The sequence below is a fragment of the Ovis canadensis genome, chromosome X (genome assembly GCF_042477335.2).
Source record: "Ovis canadensis isolate MfBH-ARS-UI-01 breed Bighorn chromosome X, ARS-UI_OviCan_v2, whole genome shotgun sequence".
In the NCBI taxonomy this organism is placed as follows: Eukaryota; Metazoa; Chordata; class Mammalia; order Artiodactyla; family Bovidae; genus Ovis; species Ovis canadensis.
The window spans coordinates 133,661,735-133,685,514 of NC_091727.1; the positions used below are offsets into that span (position 1 = coordinate 133,661,735).

Below are 23,780 nucleotides of genomic sequence, written 5' to 3' on the forward strand. Positions count from 1 at the left end.
TGAGTGCTAGGATGATTGGAAGAAGAGTTGAAAATGGGTCACTTCTGAGTTTTCCTTTGGATGGATGTTAAATGGTCCTTTTCTGTCTCCCAGTGATAAGCAGAGCCATTTGCTAATGTTTTCTCTCTCTGCCATTCTCAGGTAAGCCTCTGAACATCCCTTGCAAAGCATTCTTTGGATTCAGTGGAGAGTCCGGACCAATGATCTACTGGATGAAAGGGGAGAAGTTTATTGAGGAACTTGCAGGTCACATTAGAGAAGGTGAAATAAGGTACAGAACTTGAATTGCTTACTTTTCCATGCTGTTTTTTAGTTAAGCAATGGAACATCCTAGAAAAGCTTCTGCCTAGAATTTTAATTGCAACTCCGAATCATTCCATTTTCTAAAAGCTGATCTAGTGAAGAGAGTAAGGTTGCCTGCCTTAAGAAATGCAAATGTATAAACTTCCAATATAAGGAAGTTTTCTCAGGTTCTAAGAATATGCTATGAGTTACAATGATTCCCTCAAAGCTGCCTAAGCAAATTCCTTTATGGTTTCAAAGCTTAGGCCACTGTTTTCTCCAGTCCCAGCAAAGATCTAAACTTTATAGGTGACTTCAGACCACAGGGAAAATACTCATTTATTCCCTGGGAACAGACAACTTTCATATGTCATAGGTGCAAAGCTGTGGTGGCAGTAATAAGCTAGTACTTGTCAAAATAACTGTTGACTCTTGTTGAACAGTGTTTAATTTTTCCCAGTACCCACTGCTCATTCTGAAAGTGACTTTCAGGTTAACACATCCCTCAACCTCTTTTCACTCTCCTCTTACACAGATAACCCCCTGGTATATAGGTATCTATTCTACTGGTTTTCTAATCCTATGTATATGATCACATTTTGTACAATTTGTAAGAGGTAATTTTTTCTACCACATTCAGTCTGTGGGGTTACCCTTTGATTTCAGAGATGGTGACATATAATATACTTTTCTCACTTCAATAGGAATTGGGACTCCACCCCTATTAAGAATCATGAAATGGAAAGTAAATCAGTATTTTAGTGCAGCTAATGTTAAAATGTGTATTTTTTTTACTTTGCTTGTTGAATATATAGCAGTGTAAAACAAAAAATATGCATTCTATTATTTACTATCACTTATATTATTAATTTATAATAACTGCCACGACAGTTTCTCTACATGTGTCTACCCAATAACCTCTCTAGGGATTCATAACTCTGAGGGTCTGTTAATCCCCTGAGAATCTATGCAAAAATATTATCTATATGAGCATATTTCTAGGGGAAAAAAAGTACACAAAAATGTACCTGACACTATTAGTCACCAAGGAAAAGTGAATCAAAACCATATGATAAGACTTCATACTCACTAGGATGGTTATAATCAAAATGTCAGATTACAACAAGTGCTGGCAAAGACGCCAAGAGATTGGAACCCTCGTACACTGCTGGTGGGAATGTAAAATGGTGCACGTTCTGAAATTCCTCAAATGATTAAACAAACAGTTACCAACAATTCTCATCCGAGATATAACTAAGAGAAATAAAAACATATATCCACAAAAAAACTTGTATATAAAGTGAGTAGCCATTCCCTTTTCCGGGGAATCTTCCCAACCCAGGGATCAAACCCAGGTCTCCTGTGTTGCAGCCAGATTCTTTACCATTTGAGCCACCAGGGAAGCCCATATAAATAGTCACAGTAGCATTATTCATAATAGACAATAGGTGGAAATAGCCTAAATGACCATTAACTGATGCATAGATAAATAAAATTTGGTATACTCACAGAGTGGAGTAGTGTTGCACGTATAAAGGAATGAATGAAGTAGTTATACACACTACAACATGGATGAAACTTGAAAACATGCTCAATGAAAGTAGTTAGTGACCAAAGACCACATATTATATGATTTCCTTTATATGAAATATCTAGAATAGGCCATCGGTGTTTGCTTAGGCCTGGGGGTATAGAGTAATAAGGGTAAAAACTAAAGTGTATGGGTGGGTTTTGGTGTGATAGATACCATATTGTAACCTAAAATGCACTGTTTTAAAGTGTATAATTCAGTGACATTTAATACATTTACAATGTTCATGCCTGGAAAATTCCATGGACAGAGGAACCTGGAAGGCTGCAGTCCATCAGATTGCAAAGAGTCAGATACTATTTAACAACTGAGCGCAATATTGTGCAAACACCACCATGCTACCGTTCCAGAAATTTTTCATCACCCCAAGAGGAATCTCTATACAATTTGAGTCTTCTCCAACACCACAGTTCAAAAGCATCAATTCTTCGGTGCTCAGGTTTCTTTATAGTCAACTCTCACATCCATACATGACCACTAGAAAAACCATAGCCTTGGCTAGATGGACCTTTGTGGACAAAGTAATGTCTTTGCTTTTATGCTGCCTAGGTTGGTCATAACTTTCCTTCTAAGGAGCAAGAGTCTTTTAATTTCATGGCTGCAATCACCATCTGCAGTGATTTTGGAGCCCAGAAAAATAAAGGCAACCACTGTTTCCACTGTTTCCCCACCTATTTCCCATGAAGTGATCGGACCAGATGCCATGATCTTCGTTTTCTGAATGTTGAGCTTTAAGCCAACATTTTCACTCTCCTCTTTCACTTGCATCAAGAGGCTCTTCAGTTCTTCTTAACTTTCTGCCATAAAGGTGGTATCATCTGCATATCTGAGGTTATTGATATTTCTCCTGGCAATCTTGATTCCAGCTTGTGCTTCCTCCAGCCCAGCATTTCTCATGATGTACTCTGCATATAAGTTAAATAAGCAGAGTGACAATATACAGCCTTGATGTAATCCTTTTCCTATTTGGAATCAGTCTTTTGTTCCATGTCCAGTTCTAAGTGTTGCTTCCTGACCTGCATACATTTAATCTTTAAGGTTCCTAATAAGTAATACTTTATTAGACAATTTCAACTTAAGGTTTATGAAATTAATGCAAATTAATTTATTTTAAATTATTCCAGAAGAACACATGTTTAAAATTATTCTCATATATTTGCTTATAGAAGACTTCAGTGGTCACTCTTCATTTTTTAGAGAAAGAAACTGGTCCTCAAAGAGCCAGTAGTAGGTAGAATGGTACAAAGTAGCAAATTTTCCACTACCAAAAAGCACAGAGCTATGTTTCATGATCAAGGGTAGTAGTTATATGAGCCTAAGATAATTATTTCCTGTCTCCCATACATAACTAGTTGAACTTAAAAAAAAAAAAAACAGATTTACTGGCACATAATTGACATACAATAAACACACAGTTTAGAGTATACAATCTGTAAGGACTGATTGATAAAAGTATCTACCTATGAAACCATCACCATGATCAAGATATTGAACGTATAAATTACCCACAAGTTTCCTGGTACCCCTTCTTTATGCCCCTCTTCTTTCAAAACACTCATCTTTCTGTCACTATCAATCAGTTTGCATTTTATAGTCTTATATAAACAGAATCATGTTGTATATATTCTTTTTTTCTTAAAAATTACTGTTTTGAGATTTATCTGTCTTGTTACATGTATCAGTAGTTCACTATTTTTATTGCTCAGTAGTATTTTGTTATATGCATGTAAACCGTTTGGTTATTCATTCACTTGTTGATGGACATTTAGGTTGTTTTCAGTTTGAGGTCTATTACAGATAAAGCTGCTCTGGACATACATGTTTGCATCTTTGTTTGCATATATATTTCCTTTATTCTTGGATAAATATCTAGACATATAATTGATGACTTAGATAGTCAGTATACGTTTAACTGTATTAATTTTTGTAAGCTTTTTTTTTGGAAAAACTTTTTTTAGAATAATTTTAGAATTACAGAAAAATTATAAAGATAGTGTCCTCTTCTCTCTGGGTGCTATAAATTTCACAGATTGAGTGGGTTAAACAACATTTATTTATCATAGTTCTAGAGACTTGGAAGTCCAAAATCAAGCCACCAGCACATTCAGTGGCTGATGAGGGCCCACTTCTTAGTTGATAGTTGGCCTTTTCCCTACTGTATTCTCACTGGGCCTCGCATGGCAAAAGAGGCCAGAGAGCTCTCTGGAGTGTCTTTTATAAGGGCTGCTGCTGCTGCTGCTAAGTCGCTTCAGTCGTGTCCGACTCTGTGCAACCCTGTAGATGGCAGCCCGCCAGGCTCCCCCATTCCTGGGATTCTCCAGGCAAGAACACTGGAGTGGGTTGCCATTTCCTTCTTCAATGCATGAAAGTGAAAAGTGAAAGTGAAGTCGATCAGTTGTGTCCAACTCTTAGCGACCCCATGGACTGCAGCCCACCAGGCTCCTCCGCCCATGGGATTTTCCAGGCAAGAGTACTGGAGTGGAGTGCCATTGGCACTAATCTTAATTCATTACAGTCTCTTTTGGCTCAGTGGTAAAGTATCCGCCTGCCAATCAGGAGACACAGGTTCAGTTCCTGGGTCAGGAAGATCCCCTGGTGAAGGAAATGACAACCCACTCCAGTATTCTTGCCTGGATAATCCCATGGACAGAGGAGCCAGATGGGCTACAGTCCATGGGGTCACATAAGAGTCAGATACGACACGGCGACTAAACACAACAAATCTCATTCATTAGAGCACCTTTCTCATGAACTAAGCACCTCCCCAGAGCCTCGCCTTCTAGTACCATCCCATTAGGGGGTTAGGATTTCAACAAATGAATTGGGAAAGGAAGAATAAACATTCAGTTTATAGCAGATCATATAGAAAGTTTGTATATACCTCCAATACCCAGTTTTTCTTGTTATTAGCATCTTAAATTACTATGGTATTTTTGTTAAAATTAAAGAACCAAAATTGATACGTTATTATTAACTTAAGTTAATATTTCTCTCAAATGTCCTTATTTTTTACTTTTGCATGCTCAGTCACTCAGTCATGTCCAACTCTCTGCATCTCCATGGACTATAGCCCACGAGGCTCTTCTGTCCATGGGATTTCCCAGGCAAGAATACTGCAGTGGGTTGCCATTTCCTTCTCCAAGAGATCTTCTTGACCCAGGGATTGAACCCACATCTTCTGCATCTCCTGCATAGGCAGGTGGATTCTTTACCACTAAGCCACCTGGGCAGCCTTCTAACTATCCTCTTTTTCTACAGGATTATCTAACTTTTTCAGAATCTGCTAAACTACACTCAAACGTGGTTATACCATTTCACAAAAGAAAAGTTAGGCCGTGCAGTTGCTCTAGCAGCAAATAACTAGAGTAGTGGGAGACAAAGCACACATATGTGAAATAGTTTAATCCAATCCTAGACATTATATTAAGTACAAAATTAATCAACCAAGTATTAAGTGCTATAGGAAGTCAACCTTTCAGGACTTGCAAAACGTCATTGTTTATTTCATTCTGTTACATCCTATTTTCCACCATCTGCAACCCTTCCTGTAACAAAGGGTACATACCTATATTTGCAGGGGAGGAAAGTAACATGGAATTTGTTTTGAAAATTTCACAAAACCTTACCAGCTAACTAGAGAATGCCAACAAAGAGGCAGGGAATCCTGGCCAAGAGAAACACACAGTCAGCCATTTTGTAATATTAATTATATGATCTATGATCTATTTGGGAGCTTGTGTGGGTGTGGGAATTCCTTCAGGCTATGGCCATTTATGCTAACACACAAGTTAATTACTAGATTCTGTCTTCTGGCTTCCAAAACCAATGTCCTTGAAAGAAGATTTTTATACCACATGGTGGATTGAAACAAATCTGGTAGCTTTATCAAACATAGTTGCTAATCATACCATTTAGCTCCACCAAGAAAAGATCTGCATTCTTTCATAGCCCACGTGTATTCTCCAAAGGGAACAGTTCTGACAGCAGAATGCTGAAGATGTTAAGTAGAAGATTCCCCTCAAAAGAATTTCTGCAAGCAAAATTTCCATCTGGATGCATGGTTCTACCTCAGGGTATTGTGTTTGTTTCATATTTTAATTGAATCACATCTCTTGTGTTGTGCATATATGTCAGAAGTGCACTACCCACTAGTTCTAAGAAGTGGGAATGTAAATAAATTGCTTTCAAGCAGTTAACTTATGGAGAAGCCACCACCACGCAATGGATCTGGCAAGACTAACCACACTGCCTAGGTTCTCCATTACCTGGGCAACAGCTTGAACTTGAAGTGTGTGTTGTACACTTTTTATCTCTTAGTATTGCCTCAGAGGAGTAGAGACTTTGAAGAAAAAAAAAATCTACCTAAGGAAAAAGCTTGGATATTTATCAAAGTCTTGATGAAATAATGTTACTCAGACTATAGTCAGTATAGCCTCTTTATTCAGCAGTTCCCTTGTAGTTTGACTAGCATATTTGATCAAATCGTGACCAGGATTTTGGAGTTCTCACTGTTTTCTGGGTTACTCTGGCCGCCATAGTTACTTGTATCTCCTTACTTGCAACCTATTACCAGAGATTCAAACTCCACTCTAGGCATACAGATTCCCCTTTATCTCCTGTTAGGCAGAAATTGGCATAGCCCTAACAAAGTCTATGATGTTGCTAAGAGATTGAGCCCTAAGAAAATTTGAACCTAAATGTAGTATCAAATCACAGCTGCCAGCCTATCAAACTATATCACAGCCTTTCCACAGACTCCAAAAGATGTCATCTGTAGGGATGTTAAGGGAATTTTGCATGAGCAGTAGCATAAACTGCAACTGTGAAGAACTGGTTATTTTTACCTACCATTTTAAAGTCCTTGCAACAAGCTGCTCTCTACAAGCTCCGTGTCTATTTAGACAAATCAAATAATTACTTGAAGGAGAGCCAGTAGAAACTATCATTAGGAGAGGACTTCCTAATTTCTGTCCCTCTGTTTAAAGTTAATGGGAACAGCTTGTGAAGTAGGATAAGAGAGTTCATGAAAAGGAGCAGTCTTTGGGTATGAGCATTCTAGCAAGGCCATCCCAGTTCCACACCTTTACATAATTTCCTTTTGATTAATCTTACCAGAGACTTGAGAATTAAAAAAAAATTGCAGCGAGGTATATATTCCACAGTTCTAATAAAAAATGCCAGAGAAATTGAACTAATCCTATTAAACAAGAAATAATAGTCTTTAAGCTTCCCTGCAGGGTTGTGAATTGCATCAGATTGTCGATGGAGACTGCATGAATTTCAGTGCAATTGCTTTGCTCCAATGGAGAGTAATTTTCTATTATAAATTTCACTTTACAAATCTCCCTATCAATAGCTAATGTTTTTCCCCCAGGCAATACCATAAAACAAGTTTACCAAATCTTTTATAATTCTTGACCTGGAAAACGTATTCAATTTATCTTAAGGCTTTTCAGACAAGATTGCTAAAATGCAAATAATACAATTTACTTTCAGTTCCTAAAAGTCTGTAAGTTGAATATGGACTTTGTAAGTTCTGTTTTTTTCACTCGTGCTTCTAGCACTGTCCAGCCTTCTGTTTCCATCCATTTTTAACCTTAATGTATACATTTCTTGAGTGAGTCAAATACTCTTTAACAAAGGAGGGAATGGAATACAGGTATGAAAGGATTTTATTCTTAAAATAGGGTGAGTCTATGCTAAAGACACAAAATAACCTGTTAACATCTCACCAATTTAAACAAATAATATGGAGCTGTGAATATAATTTTTTGCCACACAGCCCAAGGCAAAATAAAGGGGTCTGTATTGACAACTCTCCATCATGCTTGTTCAGCGCCTTAAAACATCCCCACCTGCTCTGGCTGCCTCCAAACTGAGTTTAAAATGTCACCAAACAACCCCCAAACACGCACATCATCTCTTCTTTTCTTCCACTCTCAGTTCATCCCACTGGAAGAAGGAATATTAATTGATCACTTTGCCTTTGATTTAAATAAGTTTCTAATCTTATCACACCTATTTGTAAGTATAGATTTCATAAATCATGAGGAGGCTTCAGTGAAAAGGTAAACTTCATAAGCAGCATGCTGCTGCTAAGTTGCTTCAGTTGTGTCCGGCTCTGTGCGACCCAAGATGGGAGCCCACCAGGCTCCCCCATCCCTGGGATTCTCCAGGCAAGAACACTGGAGTGGGTTGCCATTTCCTTCTCCAATGCATGAAAGTGAAAAGTGAAAGTGAAGTCACTCAGTCGTGCCCCACTTCGCGACCCCATGGACTGCAGCCTACCAGGCTCCTCCATCCATGGGATTTTCCAGGCAAGAGTACTTGAGTGGGTTGCCATCACCTTCTCCACATAAGCAGCTTAGTTTTACCCAAAGGCAACCTAATGGTCACTTATATGAAGAATGATTTTTGATTAGCTATTCATAGCTACTATTCACAGCTTCACTTCCACAGTGGGTCTTAACCTTGACCTAGGCATAAAATATTTAAAACCTGCCTAAGACATATTTGTTCTCTCTCTTCATTTACTAAACAGATTATAGATGCCTAGTCTCAAATATGGTGTTTTGTGTTATAAGCTTCTCTATGCAAGAACATATAATTAGTAAATAATAAAACTAATTCCTGCATGTTTTTATACTACACAGTATATTGCAAAAAATTTTTGACATCCTAAATTACATTGAATTTTTATAACATTTGAAATAAATCATATCAGTTTATTTTACACATTAAAAAATCTGAAGTTTAGAGACTGAGAAAGATCAGTTCTTGGGCAGTTGATTCACAGTTCCAATGGAGCTAGAATGACTTTATCAGAACACAGCTAGCAAGAATCCTCAATTGCTCAGAATTATCTCTTGTAGTCCACACTTAGGATATAAAGAGCCAAAACCTGCTTGGGACTGAAAGAGTAAAATTAGTTTGGACTGAGAATAAGCAGTCCAGCTATTAATCAGGCTGGGAGGACAGACAGATAAAGCCAGCTGCAAAGTTAACAGAAAACAGTTTCTCCCAAGGTTGTGAAGCAGTTGTAATGACCCCTACCTCTTTTGAGTGACTACTGCTTTTTTCTCAGTGATCCTCAGACCTGCTTTGCTATTGTTATATTCCTTGGAATACCCAATTAGTAGACCACCTCCACCTCATGACAATACACAATTCCTACTGAATCCTCCTCCATCCCCACCAACTGCCTCAGAAGCTGCAATTAATTCAGAAATTATCCCTGCTTTTTTAGACCATTTTCAATCTTTTGTGAGAACCTAAACATTACAACAATTCTTTCTTCTTCCTTCAATCAAGAAACAACCCACAGGTCCTCTGGAGCATTCCTACCACAGTGGATCCAATCAATAAATCTTTTGTTTGTGTCAGCCTATGAATTTGATCCTGGTCTTTGACTAATAAGGCTTTAACAGGATTTTTTTTTAAAGCAAATGACACTAAAATAAAGATTTTGTTTATTTAAGAGGGTTTTTTTTAAATCTCCTATTAATGACATTCTCAATTATTCCTAGATAATTATTACTCATACTCAGAATAAAGACACAGAGACTTGCAACATATCTAGTCATCAAAGGAGGATTCAGCTTGGTTTAAGGGACTATTTACAATGAAGAGACACTGGAACAGCACATACAATTCAATATAAAACAAAAACAATTCAATTAAAAAATGAGCAGAAAACATGAATAGACATTTTTCAAAAGAGGAAATGCAGAAGGCCAACAGGCACATGACGATATGCTAAACATTAATCATCAGGGAAATGCAAAACCCACAATGAAAGATCACCTTACACCTGGTAGAATGGCTCTTATCAAAAAGAACACAAAAAATGTTGGTGAGGATGTGAAGGAAAAGGAACCCTAGTACACTGTTGGTGGGATTGTCAATTGCTGCAGCCAGTGTGGAAAAATATGGAGGTTCTTCAAAAAACTAAAAACAGAACTACCCTATGATCCAAGAATGACAAGTTTTATTTTATTTTGGAGGAGTCAGTTCTCTTTCCTCTATTTCATGTGTGACTTAAAAAAATTCCAGTTTTATTGAGGTATGATTGATGGATAAAAGTTGTATATATTTAAGGTATACAATGTAGTGTTTTGGTATATGTATACATTGTGAAAAGATTGTCACATTCAACTAATTAACATATCCATCACCACACAGTTATCATGTGTGTGTATGTGGTAAAAACACTTGAGATTTACTCTCCTCTCAAAATTCAAGGATACAGTACAGTATCATTGAATAGTCACCATGCTATACATTAGGTACTCTGAAAGGACTCATCTTATAATTGAAAGTTTGTACTCTTTGACCAGCATTTCCCCATTTCATCCACTGAGCAGCATCTCCCTATTTCTTCTACCCTCCAGTTCCTGATTCTTTAGATCACCATTCTGTTACTATTAGTTTGGCTTTTCGAGAGTCCATATATAAGTAATATCAGACAATACTTTTCAGTATTTTTCATTCTCTGTCAATTTATTTCACTTAGCATAATATTCTCCAAATTCCCCTGCTGCTGCTGCTAAGTCACTTCAGTCGTGTCCAACTCTGTGCGACCCCATAGACGGCAGCCCACCAGGCTCCCCTGTCCCTGGGATTCTCCAGGCAAGAACACTGGAGTGGGTTGCCATTTCCTTCTCCAATGCAAGAAAGTGAAAAGTGAAAGTAAAGTGGCTCAGTCGTGTCCGACCCTTAGTGACCCCATGGACTGTACCCTACCAGGCTCCTCCTTCCATGGGATTTTCCAGGCAAGAGTACTGGAGTGGGATGCCATTGCCTTCTCCGCCAAATTCCCCTATGTAGTTACAAATTGCAAGATTTTCTCTTTTTTGAGTCTGAATAATATTCTATTGTACATATAAACCACATATTCTTTTTCTGTTTACCTACTGATAAACATTAGTTTCCATATCTTGCCTAATATGAATAATGCTGAAATGAACATGAGAAGGCAAATATCTTTTTGAGATCCTTATTTCATTTCCTTTGATATATGCCTAAAAGTGAGATTGCTGAATCATATGGTAGTTCTACTCTAAATTTTTGGAAGAATCTCTGTACTGTTTTCCATAGTGGTTGCACGTTAGTTTAAAGGGTTCCCTTTTCTCCACATTCTTGCCAGTATTTCTGGTAATAACCATTCTAACAGATTTGAGATGACTACATTGTGATTTTTATTTGCATTTCCCTCATGATAGTGAATTCGAGCACCTTTTCATATATTTGTTGGATATTTGTATGCCTTCTTTCGAGAAATGTCTGTTTAGGTCCTTAGCTCATTTTTTTCAAACAAGTTGTCTGTCTGTCTCTCTGTTTTTTATATTGAGTTGTAAAAAGGTCTTTATATATTTTGGATATTAGCCCTTTATCAAATATATGGTTTGCAAACATTTTATTCCATTCTCTAGGTTACATTTTCACTCTCATTTTATAGAGGTATAATTGACATACACCATTATATTAGTTAAGCTCACATAGTTAACATAATTAACTCTTTTTTAAAAACGTGGTGAGAATGTATAAGATCTAATCTCAGCAACATGATTCAACATAGTTTTGGAAGTTTTAGCCACAGCATTCAGAGAAGAAAAAGAAAACTATAAAACACTAATGAAAGAAATCAAAGAGGACACAAATAGATGGAGAAATATACCATGTTCATGAATTGGAAGAACCAATATAATGAAAATGAGTATACTACCCAAAGCAATCTAAGACTCAATGCAATCCCTATCAAGCTACCAACAGTATTTTTCACAGAACTAGAACAAATAATTTCACAATTTGCATGGAAATACAAAAAACCTCGAATAGCCAAAGCAATCTTGAGAAAGAAGAATGGGACAGGAGGAATCAACCTGCCTGACTTCAGGCTATACCACAAAGCTACAGTCATCAAGACAATATGGTACTGGCACAAAGACAGAAACATAGATCAATGGAACAAAATAGAAAGCCCAGAGATAAATCCATGCACCTATGGACACCTTATCTTTGACAAAGGAGGCAAGAATATACAATAGAGAAAAGACCATCTCTTTAACAAGTGGTGCTGGGAAAACTGGTCAACCACCTGTAAAAGAATGAAACTAGAACACTTTCTAACACCATACACAAAAATAAACTCAAAATGAACTAAAGATCTAAATTTAAGACCAGAAACTATAAAACTCCTAGAGGAAAACATAGACAAAACACTCTCTGACATAAATCACAGCAGGATCCTCTATGACCCACATCCCAAAGTAATGGAAATAAAAAGAAAAATAAACAAATGGGACCTAATTAAACTTAAAAGCCTTTACACAATGAAGGAAACTATAAGCAAGGTGAAAAGACAGCCTTCAGAATGGGAGAAAATAATAGCAAACAAAGCAATGGACAAATAATTAGTTTCAAAAATATACAAGTAGCTCCTACAACTCAATTCAAGAAAAATAAACAGCCCAATCAAAAAATGGACCAAAGAAAGAAACAGAGATTTCTCCAAAGAAGACATACAGATGGCTAACAAACACAGGAAAAGATGCTCAACATCACTCATTATCAGAGAAATACAAATCAAAACCACAATGAGGTACCATCTCACACCGGTTAGAATGGCTGCTATCCAAAGTCTACAAACAATAAATACTGGAGAGGGTATGGAGAAAAGGGAACCCTCTTACACTGTTGGTGGAAATGCAAAATAGTATAGCCACTATGGAAAACAGTATGGAGATTCCTTGAAAACTGGAAATAGAACTGCCATACAACCCAGCAATCCCACTGCTGGGCATACACACCAAGGAAACCAGAATTGAAAGAGATACATGTACCCCAATGTTCATCGCAACACTATTTATAATAGTTAGGATATGGAAGCAATCTATATGTCCATCAGCAGATGAATGGATAAGAAAGCTGTGGTACAATGGAATATTACTCAGCCATTAAGAAGAATACATTTGAATCAGTTCTAATGAGAGGGATAAAACTGGAGCCTATTATACAGAGTGAAGTAAGCCAGAAAGAAAAACACCAATACAGTATACTAATGCATATAGAAGGAATTTAGAAAGATGGTAATGATAACCCTATATGCAAGACAGCAAAGGAGACACAGATGTAAAGAACAGTCTTTGGACTCTGTGGGAGAAGGTGAACATGGGATGGATTTGAGAGAATGGCATTGAAACATGTATATTATTATATGTGAAACAGATCGCCAGTCCCAGTTCGATGCATGAGACAGGGTGCTCAGGGCTGGTGCACTGGGATGACCCAGAGGGATAGGATAGGGAGGGAGGTGGGAGGGGGGTTCAGGATGGGGAACACATGTACACCCATAGCTGATTCATGTGAATGCATGGCAAAATCCACTATAATATTGTAAAGTATTTAGCCTCCAATTAAAATAAATAAATTAAAAATAATCTCAGCAACATTCAAGATTACAATATCATGTTACTGAGTATAGTCACCATGCTGTAAATCAGATCCTCAAAACTTTGTACAACTGCTTTTATTGCTATTATTATTGTTTTAAATAAGCTGTTACCTGTTAGATTAATTATGAATAGGAAAAGTAAGACATTTTACCTTTCTTCACTCCTATCTCTTCTTTTCATTATGAAGATCCAAATTTGACCTGTTTCATTTTCATTTTCCCTTAAGAATTTATTTTAACATTTTTTACAGTGCAGGTCTACTTGCAACAAATTCCCTCACTTTTTATTTGTCCGAAAAAGTCTTTATTTCTCCTTCACATTGGAAGGAAAAATGGATACAATATTCTAGGTTGGTTGTAAATTTATTTGAACACTTTCAATATTCCACTCCACTCTGTTCTTGCTTATATAGTTCCTAAAGATCTGTTTCTTATTCTTATTCCTCTATAGGTAAGTTTTTTTTTCTCCCTCTGAATCATTTCAAGATTTTTCTCTCATTTTTTCCCACTTTTTACAGTTAGAATATGATCTGTCAAGATGTAGCTTTTAAAATATTTACTCTGCTTGATATTCTCTGAACTTCCTGCATCTGTGTTCTGGTATCTTTGGAAAATTCTCAGTTACTATTACTTCTTATATTTCTATTGTTCCTTTCTCTTTCATAGTCTGGTGTTTTGTATTTTGGTAACATAGGGGCAGGAGGAGAAGGGGACAACAGAGGGTGAGATGGCTGGATGGCATCACCGACTCGATGGACATAAGTCTGGGTAAACTCCAGGAGTTGGTGATGGACAGGGAGGCCTGGTGTGCTGTGAATCATGGGGTTGCAGAGCTGGACACAGCTGAGCAACTGAACTGAACATAGACTATATGTATGTTACTCCTTTTGTAGTTATACCTCTGGTGTTCAATATTTTGTTCCTTTTTTGCCATGTTCTCTTCTCTTTGCATTTCAGTTTAGGAGATTTCTGTTGACTGTCTTCAAGATCACTTATTCTTTCTTTGGCCACATCCAGTCTATTAATGGCCCATGAAAGGCACTGTTTATTCCTATTACAATGTCTGTTTTCTAGCATTTCCTTTTGATTCCTTCTTAGAATTTCCATTATTCAGGTTATATTACCAATCTATTGTTTATACTGTTCACTTTTTCCATTGGAGACTAACTTATTAATCATGGTTATTTTATATTCTCATTCTGATCATTCTCTGCCATATATGAGTATGGTTCTGATGGTGGTGTTGTCTTTTCAAAACTTTTTCTTTTTAATATGTCTAATTTTTTTGTTTAAAAACCAGATGTAACATATCAGATAAAAGGAATTGAAGTAAACATGTCTTTAAAGTAAGATTTTATGTTTATGTGGCTAGGAGTTAAGCTGTGTTTCCTGTTTTCTGTAGTTGTAGGTATTCAGTTCAGTCACTCAGTCATGCCTGACTCTTTGCGACCCCATGAATCATAGCACACCAGGCCTCCCTGTCCATCACCAACTCCCGGAGCCTACCCAAATTCATGTCCATTGAGTCAGTGATGCCATCCAGCCACCTCATCCTGGGTCGTCCCCTTCTCCTCCTGCCCCCAATCCCTCCCAGCATCAGGGTCTTTTCCAATGAGTCAACTCTTCACATGAGGTGGCCAAAGTATTGGAGTTTCAGCTTCAGCATCAGTCCTTCCAATGAACAGCCAGGACTGATCTCCTTTAGGATGGATTGGTTGGATCTCCTTGCAGTCCAAGGGACTCTCAAGAGTCTTCTCCAATACCATAGTTCAAAAGCATCAATTCTTTGCCACTCAGCTTTCTTCACAGTCCAACTCTCACATCCATACATGACCACTGGAAAAACCATAGCCTTGACTAGATGGACCTTTGTTGGCAAAGTAATGTCTCTGCTTTTCAATATACCATCTAGGTTGGTCATAAGTTTCCTTCCAAGGAGTAAGCATCTTTTAACTTCATGGCTGCAGTCACCATCTGTAGTGATTTTGGAGCCCCAAAAGATAAAGTCTGACACTTTTTCCACTGTTTCCCCATCTATTTCCCATGAAGTGATGGGACCAGATGTCATGATCTTAGTTTTCTGAATATTGAGCTTTAAGCCAACTTTTTCACTCTCCTCTTTCACTTTCATCAAGAGGCTCTTTAGTTCCTCTTCACTTTCTGCCATAAGGGTGGTGTCATCTGCATGTCTGAGGTTATTGATATTTCTCCCTGCAATCTTGATTCCAGCTTGTGCTTCCTCCAGCCCAGCGTTTCTCATGATGTACTCTGCATAGAAGTTAAATAAGCAGGGTGACGATATACAGCCTTGACGTACTCCTTTTCCAATTTGGAACCAGTCTGTTGTTCCATGTCCAGGTCTAACTGGTGCAGGTGTAAAAGGCTAAAATTTCCTATAACGTACTTGTTTACATCTCCACTGTTTCTTTCAGTTCTCCTAGAGACTGCTTCTGAAACAGGGTCTGAGCCTGGCCATTCTTTCATCTGAAAGCCCTTGACTGGTATGGTGGTAAATATTCTATAACACTGTGATAAAGTCTTAGTCTTTCCATCAGCTTGTGCCTTCAGGCTCTGACCTTTACAAATGCTTCTCAGCTTTCCTCCTTTTCTTAGATGAAACAGAAAGGCTTGAGGAGGCTGGAGTTAGATACTTCTCTTTCCTCCAGTTTCGGTAAAACTTGAAATTTAGGTAATTTAGGCTCTGCTAAAGAAGTTTCCCTTGAGGGCATGTCTTTGTTAAGAAGAAAGAGTGCTCTAGGCTCCTTTCAAGATAGTTGCCTTTCCCTCCTCCCTTGCCCAAAGGGTAAAGGAACATGTCTCTGATCTTCACCCTGAAACCCTGGACAGGCTCTTGGAAGCAAAGCTCATGAAAGTATGAGGCACCCCTAAGATTAGATCTCATGGAGTTTCGTTAACTTTCAAGCTAGTCCATACTAGCCCTACAGTGACTCATCAATTAATTGTTTTTTATTCGTATTGGTTCCTCTTCCTGGGTTTCTGCTCCCAGGGCACTGTGATTCTCGGTCTTTGCCTCACTATCTCAAATTCGCAGAGCAGGAGTTTGCCCTGTGACCTCAATTCTCTGATGGACCTAAGAAGAGTTGTTGGCTTCCATTTTGTTCACTTTTTTCTTGTTTTAAGGGTGAGAGTGAAAACTTCCAAACTTTTCTAGCATGACTTTTTAAATAATAGGTCTTAACAATAAAACTTTTAAAAGTAGTGATTTCTGTTACCTGAATTTAGTGTTTTTTATTTTGTCAGTATTCACTGTTGCCTATAACTTGCCTTCAATATTAACCCTTGGAGTGAGATACTTCTGAAGTTATTTGAAGTATATCCCAGGATCCCCTCATTTGTATCCCCCATTCCAAAACCAGTCCCTTCAGTGTCAAACATTCTGCGAAAACCTATTTCTGTCTTCTCTCCTAGAAAATGCTTCCTTCTTCCTTTTGTTTAGGCAGAGTCTTCTTAAGCCATCTCCAGCTACTTCAGTAAATAATAGTCTGTTCTTGTTGTTTTTTTGACATTCCATTGTAAGCATGACTACACCACCCTGTTTTACCTCATTCCCCCTATAATTTTTTCAGCTATGTAGATTTTGTTCCCTTGTTTAAATGTTAATGCTTACTGGGAGCAGGCACCTGATCTTTTAATGCTTACATTTCTCTAACACCAGTATCTATCCCAGAGCTAGGCACTTAGGGGAATGACAAAGAATCATTGATAGATTGTTATATATCAGTATTTGTTAGGAAATTGTGACTGCTCTACAGAGTGATTTATAGACGTAACACCAACTTGCTCTTTAATTCCAAAAAAGCAAGTCCCCTCTATATTTTCAAAAGCTGATAATTAAGACACCTCATATATATTAATAGATGGATGAAGGATCATTTTTCAAATCCTCTCTCCAGATTCTTTCTGCAGCCTGTGAAGAGCTGTTTTTGGAAACTGCATTAGAAATGAAGAGGGAAAGGCTTGGTCTGGCGGGACAGGATCAGCTTTCTGCCTCATGCCTGGCAAAGGCTGTGGCTGCCCTACACGTGAAGCTTTAAATCAAATTTAACTTGTGGTGCTTAAGCAGCTTCTGGCATTAAAGGGGGTTATTCCATAGAGGGTCACACAGAACTAAAAAATTGCATATAGTGCGATTTGCACATAGCAGGGAGAAAATGGAGTAAAATTCAACATAAACTGTGAAGACAGTAAATTCCCATTTTTCCTTGTTTAGGTTTATGTTGGGATAGGGGAAAGAGAGGAGAACTGCAAGTTTAGCCAAGAAGAAAAATATTAATAGACTACCAGCAAAATACGATTAAGAAAATTCTTATACTAAGGAGATGTATTCAAGTTATAAATGCTAGTATTATAAACTCTCTGATATGTATGTTATTGGAAGGTAACAGAAATAGGGTTAATTTTAAAAATATGTATTGGGGATATAATCTGTGTTTAGGATTTCAGTATGGGGGAGTCTCAGATTCCAAGAACTCCCTTCCACCAACCCAACTTTAAGCCTTCCCTTTTCTCAGAGGGAATCCAGAAGAGATTCATCCAAGCCAAATTTAAGTATCAACATGTATAAATACAAATATATTTGGAGGAACCAAAATTTAAACAGCTTCCCTTTGGATAATGAAATGTTGGTGTTTAATAATATTCATTTGCACTTGCATCTGCTATTTAATCTTAAAATCACTTTAAACCATTTTACCCCCACAACAAAGTTAAAGAGGGTAGGTATTTTTCCCAACTTAAAGATGAGTTATATTAAGGCGCCATTGAGTTAATTACTTTGTAAGAATCCAGCTTGAGCTTGTAAGTGGGAGGCCCATATTTATAACCCAGTTTTTGCTGAGTACAGTTGTCTTTTCCAACTTTATGCTAAATGCCAGTACATCAGAATGTTCTTCACTGCCTTCAGAACCAAGTATCCAAAAAGGAGATGAGAATTTCCCTCTTGCAAATTCATATATTTAACAACCTCACCCTAGACCTTAATGGCAGGCTTTCCACTACTTAGACTCACAATTTGCTCTTTCTCTGGTTGAAAACAGGAGATAGAAAGTAAAAGTCAACAGGGTACCCACTTTCACCTCACCCAGGAGGCAGCTGGCCACTGGTGAGAATATAGCTCTCCAAAGAAACAAGAGACGCACCCCTCAGGAAAGTTTCCTGGCAACTCAGCTCCTCTGTGAAGAACAACTGTTACTGGCCATTCAAGACCTGTAACCTCACTTGAGAAAGCAAAAGGCAGAACTATGAAAAAAAATACACATAAGGCAGTTTCTCTTGTGTGGGTAGGAGGGTGCAGAGGGAAGGAGAAAGACAAATGGCGAGCAATGTCGTGGAGGGGTGGGAAGCAGAGCCCCAGTAGTACACTGGAGGATTAGGGGTATATGCCTGCATTGGACAAAAGGCAGGAGAAAGTAGAGAACAGTCTTCTTATTGATATTTGGGGATAGAATGCCACTAACCACCCTTGGTTTATTTCTTATAAAGCAATTCTTTTCAAGGTCCCCCTTTATAACTGTCTTACCCCCTGTTGTCAAAACTCTAATACAAACCCTACATTTCTACAGATTTTTCCCCTTCATGTCATGATGCAAAAATCCAATTTGTTTTCATAAGCTCAGCTTAGAATATGGAGCCCAGTGTTTCCTCCTGTTTGCTACACAAATCATACTGGCTTCATTTATCAAAGCGTAGTGGCATGTTAATATTTCTTTTTGCTGAGTGAATTCCTCACTTTTTTCCTTTCCCATCTGATCTTCACATTAAAAGTCACTTTTTGTGTTTTCTTTTTGAAGTTTCTGCACATACACCCATCAGCCTACTGGAGACCTTAATGAGCTACATAACTATCTTCAGTCTTTGCATGACTGGGCTCTCCCCAAATCAAACCAATTTAGCCAAGAGTACTTTCCTTTATTTCAGGCTCCTCAAAGAGCATCTTGGAGAAAAAGAAGTTGAGTTGGCACTCATCTTTGATTCAGTGGTGGAGGCTGACCTGGCGAATTATACCTGCCATGTGGAAAATCGAAATGGACGAAAACATGCCAGTGTTCTGCTGCGTAAAAAGGGTATTCATTTTTATAACTGTTACTATAGTTTGTTTAGCTACGTAGTAACTGTTGAAGTCAGGTATGTTTCCTGGCCTGATCTTATTATCCAGTATAAATTTCTATTAATTATTCTTTTATTTTTAAGGAAAAATCTCTCTTTTGCTGTGGATATTACCATAAAATGCCTATGGTCTTTCATATCATTAGAAAATGGACAGATGACATGAAATACTGTTAAACTGTGTTAAATCCAGTGAGATTGCTGGGCCATACGGTAGTTTTATTCCTATTTTTTAAAGGAATCTACATACTGTTCTCCATAGTAGTTATACCAGTTTGCATTCCCACCAACAGTGTAAGAGAGACTCTGTGACAGCCTGGAGGGATGGGGTGGGAAGGAGGTGGGAGGCGGGTTCAGGATGGGGGGAACAAATGTATACCTATGGCCGAGTCATACTGATATATGGTAAAAAACCATCACAATATTGTAAAGTAATTTGCCTCCAATTGAAATAAATAAAAATTTTTAAAAATTGAGTGAGATGAAAAAATACCTTGGTTATAAGTATTACATAAAATTTGATGGGCATTGATATTTAAATTTTTCTCTATAGTTCACCTTCATCTTATATTGCTTAGATAGAATACTAGAGGTTTTACTATTAGATAAGAAACAGTCACTTATTAAATTCCCTGTCTAGAATTATAGAAATAAGGACTAGTATCATAGAATATTTTACCATTGTTATAATGTAGATTATGAACAGTATTTCATGAGATGACCTGGTGTTCAAGGCCTTTAGCAGGTGCATATAGTTTTAAATAGTTTGGCCTTTATGTAGATCACTCTCCAGAGATGACTCCATATGGGGTAGAAATTGCATATAATGGGCAAAGAAAAGAAACTATAAATTTACAAATAAAAGAGAGAAAAGTAAACATAGGAATAACAATTCTGGCACCTGGAGCAGCTTCCGAGATTGGCTCTTGCCCTGCCACGACTCCTGATTACTGCAAAAGACAAAACACTTTCTGTATATGTGCACCTAGCGCAGGTTTTGTAAATGTAACTGAACAAATGTTCTCAGTGTTCTTCTAGTCTAGGCTACAGAGCAATAGAACAGATTCAATCAGCAAGGTCACTAGTTGTACCTTGTAGCCAAGATAGAATTTCTATTTTCCCACCAGCTCGAATACTTGACCTTGCCCAGCAGCTCTAGGAGAAGCAGAGAAATGTCATTAGTCTGAGAATAAAGCTTTTATCTCTTTAGCACCATTTCTTACTATGCTGGACATGATTTTATTTTAAAACAATGGAGTGTTTAAGTATAGAGGAGTCTAACATGGACAGTGAAGAGACCCTGCTTCAGGAGATCCCAGTGCAGTCACTGACTTAGCTGCCTGCCTTAGTAGGACTAACTTGTCTGATTAGACAGCCTAAACCTTAGTTTCCTCATCTATAAAATAGGGGTAATAATACCTACCTTGCAGAGTCACTTTGAGGTTCAAATAATAATGATATGATATGAAGTATATCATGCTCAAAGTGTTATTAAATGGAATTTGTATGCACTTAGCAACCACTTGTCCACCTACATGAAAGGCAGACATTGATCATGTCCAAATAACCTTGTTGCAAGGATAGTTTTGTTCCTGTTCATCTCACTCTCATTTTAGGCTTAGAGATCCTCCAAGCCAGACTCGACTGCACCTAAGTATCCTCAGTAACTTGGGCAGTGTCTCACCACTAATAGGCACTTAGAATCCCTTCTGGTTAATGAAAGAATAATGTTCTCTTTTATTATTGAGGAGCATGTATAGCAAGCATTGTGTTAGGTATTAGGAAATAGAAATCCCTAAGTCTGCATGGGGTTTATAGTCTGCAGGGCAGTGATGGTACAAAGAAAGACAAACCTTACTCATGAAACAAAAAATTGCACAAAATAGATGAAGTGGTTACAATTAAAAACTTTCTCAGAGGAAAAATAATGAGGAGGGTCTTATCATATAGTCAGTCAGTAGAGGTAGAAATAGCCTTGAGTTTTAAAATAAATCCATTTTCCTTTGATAAGTAAAGTTACCACTAGCTGCCCTTCACTTCCAATAATCTGACACTAGAAACCAAGGTACACTCTAAAACTGCTGCCTCCCCTGGCTTCTAAAAGGAAATGTGTCTAAATCATGAATAACTGAGAATATTAATCCCCATCTTTCTAAACATTAGAGTTCCCCAGGTTTCAGGTCCCCTCTTCTCAGTCCCTAGATGATTTCATTCCATCTCCACCTCAGTTTTGCTCATGATTTATTTGCTGCCATCTCCCAAATTTGTCTTCAGCTTGGACTTCTCGCCTAAACTCCAGAGTTGTATTCCTAACTGCCTATTCCACAGCAATTCAAAAACTCCACTAGTAAGCATATCTAGTAGGCATATCAAGCTTCACTTGTCCCACACAGGATTCCTGATTTCTCCTCCCTATAAACTTGATCCTCCAGTTGCCTTCTCCATCTCCATCACCATCCTTCCAGTTGCTCAGGCCAAATGTCCTTGGAGTCATCCTTGACTTTTTCTTTTCTATACTCACACATGCTTTATCTAGTTTAGCAGGAAGTTCAATGGCTATGCCTTTACAACACATCTACACTGAGCACTTTCCCCACCTTTATTGTTACCATCTAAGTCTGAGCCACCAGCATCAATTACCTGGCTCACTGCATTTCCCCCCTAACTGGTCTCCCCACTTGCCCCTTGTTCCCTTACAGTCTAATCTCAACACAGTATCTGGATTCATCCTTTAAATACTCAGGTCAGATCGTATCATTTCTCTAGTCAGAACCATCCAATTACAGAACCTTCAGTTCCTTGGTAACTCAGTCGGTAAAGAATCTGCCTGCAATGCAGGAGATGTGGGTTTGATCCATGGGTCTGGAAGATCCCCTGGAGAAGGGAGTGGCTACCCACTCCAGTATTCTTGCCTGGGAAATCCCAAGGAAAGAGGAGCCTGGTGGGCCCCAGTCCATAGTATCACAAGAGTCAGACCTGATGTAGCAACTAACCACACCACCACCACGCTAATGAAACCCCAAATCTTTGCCATGTCCTCCAAGACATTTCTGATCTCATTTTCTACCACAATCTGCCTTAAACTTTGCATACACTAGCCTCCTTTTTATTTCTCATGCTCACCAAGCATGGTCCTGGTTCCTGATCTTTGCACTTGCTACTTCCTCTGCCTGGAACACTCTGTCCCCAGCAGTTCCTATGACTCACTCGCTCTTTTCTTACAGGTCTCTGTTTAAATACTACCTATTCAATAGGCCTTTCCCTGGTCACTCTGTATAAGATAGTACTACCCAATCTCTTTCTTTAAAACATTCTTTTAACCTTATTGAGTTAAAAAAAAGTGAAAGTGTTAGTCACTCAGTCATGTCCGACTCTTTGTGACCCCATGTACTGTAGCCCACCAAGCTCCTCTGTCCATGGAATTATCCAGGCAAGAATGCTGGAGTGGGTAGCCATTCCTTTTCCAGGTGATCTTCCCAACCCTGGGATCAAACCCAGGTCTCTTGCATTGCAGGCAGGTTCTTTACCATCTGAGCCATCATATAAAACTGACAAACAAAATTGTAAGATATTTTAAGTGTACAACATGATGATTTGTACGTTGTGAAATGACTCCCCCCTCATTGAGTTAATTAACAATCACCTCACACATCTACCTTTTATTTCTGTGTGTGTGAGAACATTTAATTTCTACCTTCCGGGCAAATTTCAATGATACAATCCAGTGTTACCCACTATTGTCACCATTTTATAGCTTGGCTCCTCCAACCATATTCACCTACTTGAAATCTGTGCCCTTTTACTAATCTCACCCTATTTTCTCCCTGACCCTCCATCCCCTGACAATCACTTTTCTCTTTTCTGTTTCTATGACTTCAACTTAAAAAAAATCCCACATATAAGTGACATCATACACTATATTTAGCTTTCTCTGTCTGCCTTATTTCACTTACCATAATGCACTCCAGGTTCATCCATGTTGTAGCAAATGACAAGAATCTCTTTCTTTATTAAGGCTGAATAATATTCTGTTGTGTGCTGTGCTTAGGCACTCGGTCGTGTCCGACTCTTTGTGACCCCAAGAACTATAGCCCACCAGGCTCCTCTGTCCATGGGGATTCTCCAGGCAAGAATACTGGAATGGGTTGCCATGTCCTCCTCCAGGGGATCTTCCCAACCCAGAGAGGAAACACAGGTCTCCCGCATTGCAGGTGAATTCTGTAGTATCTGAGCCATTTGGGGAAGCCTATTCCATATCTATTCATCCATTGATGGACTACCCATCACATTCTTTTCCCTCTCACTTGGCTCTATTTATGTTTACTTTAT

At 38.2% G+C, this 23,780-nt stretch overlaps 1 protein-coding gene across 1 annotated transcript in view; it reads left to right on the plus strand.

Annotated features, from left to right (window-relative positions):
• Positions 1-23,780, plus strand: part of IL1RAPL2 (interleukin 1 receptor accessory protein like 2) — a 1,194,055-nt gene that overhangs the window by 1,142,763 nt on the left and 27,512 nt on the right. Inside the window, exons 7-8 of the mRNA XM_070291065.1 lie at positions 142-271; positions 19,263-19,408. Of these exons, the coding sequence (XP_070147166.1) occupies positions 142-271; positions 19,263-19,408 (276 nt within the window). The remainder of the gene's footprint in view (positions 1-141; positions 272-19,262; positions 19,409-23,780) is intronic.